Source organism: Geospiza fortis, unplaced genomic scaffold (assembly GCF_000277835.1).
Source record: "Geospiza fortis unplaced genomic scaffold, GeoFor_1.0 scaffold351, whole genome shotgun sequence".
In the NCBI taxonomy this organism is placed as follows: Eukaryota; Metazoa; Chordata; class Aves; order Passeriformes; family Thraupidae; genus Geospiza; species Geospiza fortis.
Window position 1 is genome coordinate 1527176 of NW_005054419.1, and position 2521 is coordinate 1529696.

Consider the following 2521-nt stretch of genomic DNA (forward strand, 5'->3'; position numbering starts at 1 on the left):
TTGATTTGAAGGAGAGGTTTGAAGGAAAATGCAGATCAGGTGTGACAGACATCTTCCATCTGCTGTAAATGAGATGCAAGGTGAGAACTTTTTCATGGTGTGGTGGAAAAAAAGACTTCATGGAAAGCTTCCAGCCTGTGTGAGCTGAAGACCACAGCAGTTTCTTTGCACACACAGCTTTCAGCAGGGCTGACCTGGGCCAGACTCACAGCAGTGACCCCAGGATTAGACTCAGTTCCCACTGCCCTCCTACAGCTGTGCAGCTCCTTCCTCTGCTCCAGTCTCCCTGGGGAATGGTGTTTGTGCTGGAGGAGAGATTCAGCTGTAATATTAATTTTAAAGATGGTCAACTCATTTTTGGGGGTGCATGGGAAGACTTCTTATTTTATATATAAAATAAGTTGTTTATATATTAAAAAGTCTTTTATATATTAAAAAGTATATTATATATTAAAAAAGTATTTTATATATAAAATAAGTGTTTTAAATTTCCTTTTTATTTGTGTTTTATATTTCTTTCCTATTTTTGAACCAAAGAAGAAAATTGTTACAAGAGACCAAATGCTGACAGATATTCGTTTGCTGTTAGCCACCTATTATTTTTGCTAATTACACCTTGCCTCTTAAGTGAATGCCTTTTATATTTAAATTACAAGCTCCCTAGCAGGGAAAATGCAACGTTTTTGTTTGTATCCAGCACAAAGGATACTCTGATCTTGTTAGTTCTTGTAGTCACTCCCAGACCTCCTGATCCTTTCAGACAAGCCCTAATTTTAGTCGGCTTAAAAACCTTGGTGCTCAGACTTCTTTGTTTTAAGAAAGAGGAGAAATCAGCATTAGAAATAATTACAAGTAAATGGCTGAAGTAATTTACCACAATGTAGTTTTCCACTGCTTTTTAGACAGAAAATACAAAGTAGGGCATACCATGGCAAAGAAGTGCCCCTGTTTCCTACCTGATACCATCACTGGCACTGGGGGTTGTAGTTTATTCTTTCTTTTCTTACTTTAAAAGTAACAATTTTCGCTTGGTGGCTTTTGTGGGTTTTCTGCTTTCTTTGCATGATGGATAATTTTTTTCTTTCTCTTTTAAAGCTCCTTTCTTCTCTTGTTTGAGCTGTATCTGCAGCAACAGTATGTAAAGCACTCTGGTGCTCTGGAGAGCAAATACCAGAAATTCATAAATCTTGGCAGGTGGTGACACCCCATGCGTTATTTTAGGCATGCAGAAGCTGACACGAGCAGCGACGCGCTGGGGCGTGTTAGGGATCTGAAATCAGGTTATGGGATCTTCACCGAGACCTCCCCGTTGATACGAGCGCCTCCAAGTTCCAGTGTTGCCTCACAGAAGAGATAGATGCTGGCTGGGAGGCCCTCCAGGCTTCTGAAATACCCCTTGGGGAAGATGGAGCTGTAAAAAGAGGCTGTACCTAATCCATGATGTTGCTTCATCCTCGCTTTTTGTCTCCTCCCTTGCTTTGTGGTGTTGTTCAGAGGAATCCATTGTCCCTTCTGATTTCCCCCCTTCCAATGGAAAGAATCATCTTGGTTTGTTGTTTGGCATTGTTGCAGGTGGAGCTGGAGGTCACTCTGCCAGGAGAGGGAAAGGACAGAATATTTAAGGTGGCCATCAAGTGGATGTCCTGTGTGAGCTTGCAGGCTTTACATGATGCTCTCTCTGGCCGGCTGCCGAGCGTCCCCTTTGAGACCATCCAGGCCCTGGATGTGGTGATGAGGCACTTGCCTTCCATGAGGTGAGGGGAAGCCCTGGAGGTGCTTTAGGTGTGACTTGGGTGTTTGACAGAATCACAGAATCACAGAATAATGAGGTTGGAAGGGCCCTCTAAGATCATTGAGTCCAACCTATGCCTTTACACCTCAACTAGACTAGAGCACCAAGTGCCATGTCCAGTCTGTTTTTAAACACTTCCAGAGATGGTGATTCTGCCACCTCCCTGGGAAGAGCATTCCACTGCTTTATTTTGATGGCTCTTTGGGCAGTTTGTGTGGCAGTTGTGGCTGTGTGGCAGTGGCAGGCTCAGCAAGAGGCCATTGGTGCTTCCCTGGTCACCTCCAGCCTGGACACGAGAGCCTTTCCCCAGAGTGTCAGACTGGCCCCATGGTTGTGTGTCTCAGGTCAGGGGGACTCTGCCATCTCCCTCTTCCCTCTCTGGCCTTGGAGAAGGCCCAAGTGGGAAGTGCTTGAACGTTGGTAGATTATGGTATTTTTTGGGAAATGCCCCGATGAAGGCAGGAATGATGAATCTGACTCCGTGTTCTCAGGAGGCCAATTTATTACTTTATAATACTATATTATATTAAAGAATACTATATTAGACTATACTAAAGAATACAGCAAGGGCACTTACTAAATGCTAAAAAGATAATAATGAAACTTGTGACTCTCCAGAGTCTCAACACAGCTTGGCCCCAGTTGGACAGAGAGTCAAAACAACTCACACCAGAACCCAATGAAACAATCACCTGTTGGATAAACAATCTCCAAACACACTCCACATGA

The 2521-nt window shown here is 43.6% G+C and overlaps 1 protein-coding gene across 1 annotated transcript in view; it reads left to right on the forward strand.

Annotated features, from left to right (window-relative positions):
- The window catches only part of AGO2 (argonaute RISC catalytic component 2), a 33660-nt gene that overhangs the window by 8316 nt on the left and 22823 nt on the right, over positions 1-2521 (forward strand). The window contains 1 exon segment of the mRNA XM_031061607.1: positions 1570-1754. Coding sequence (XP_030917467.1) covers positions 1570-1754 — 185 coding nt within the window.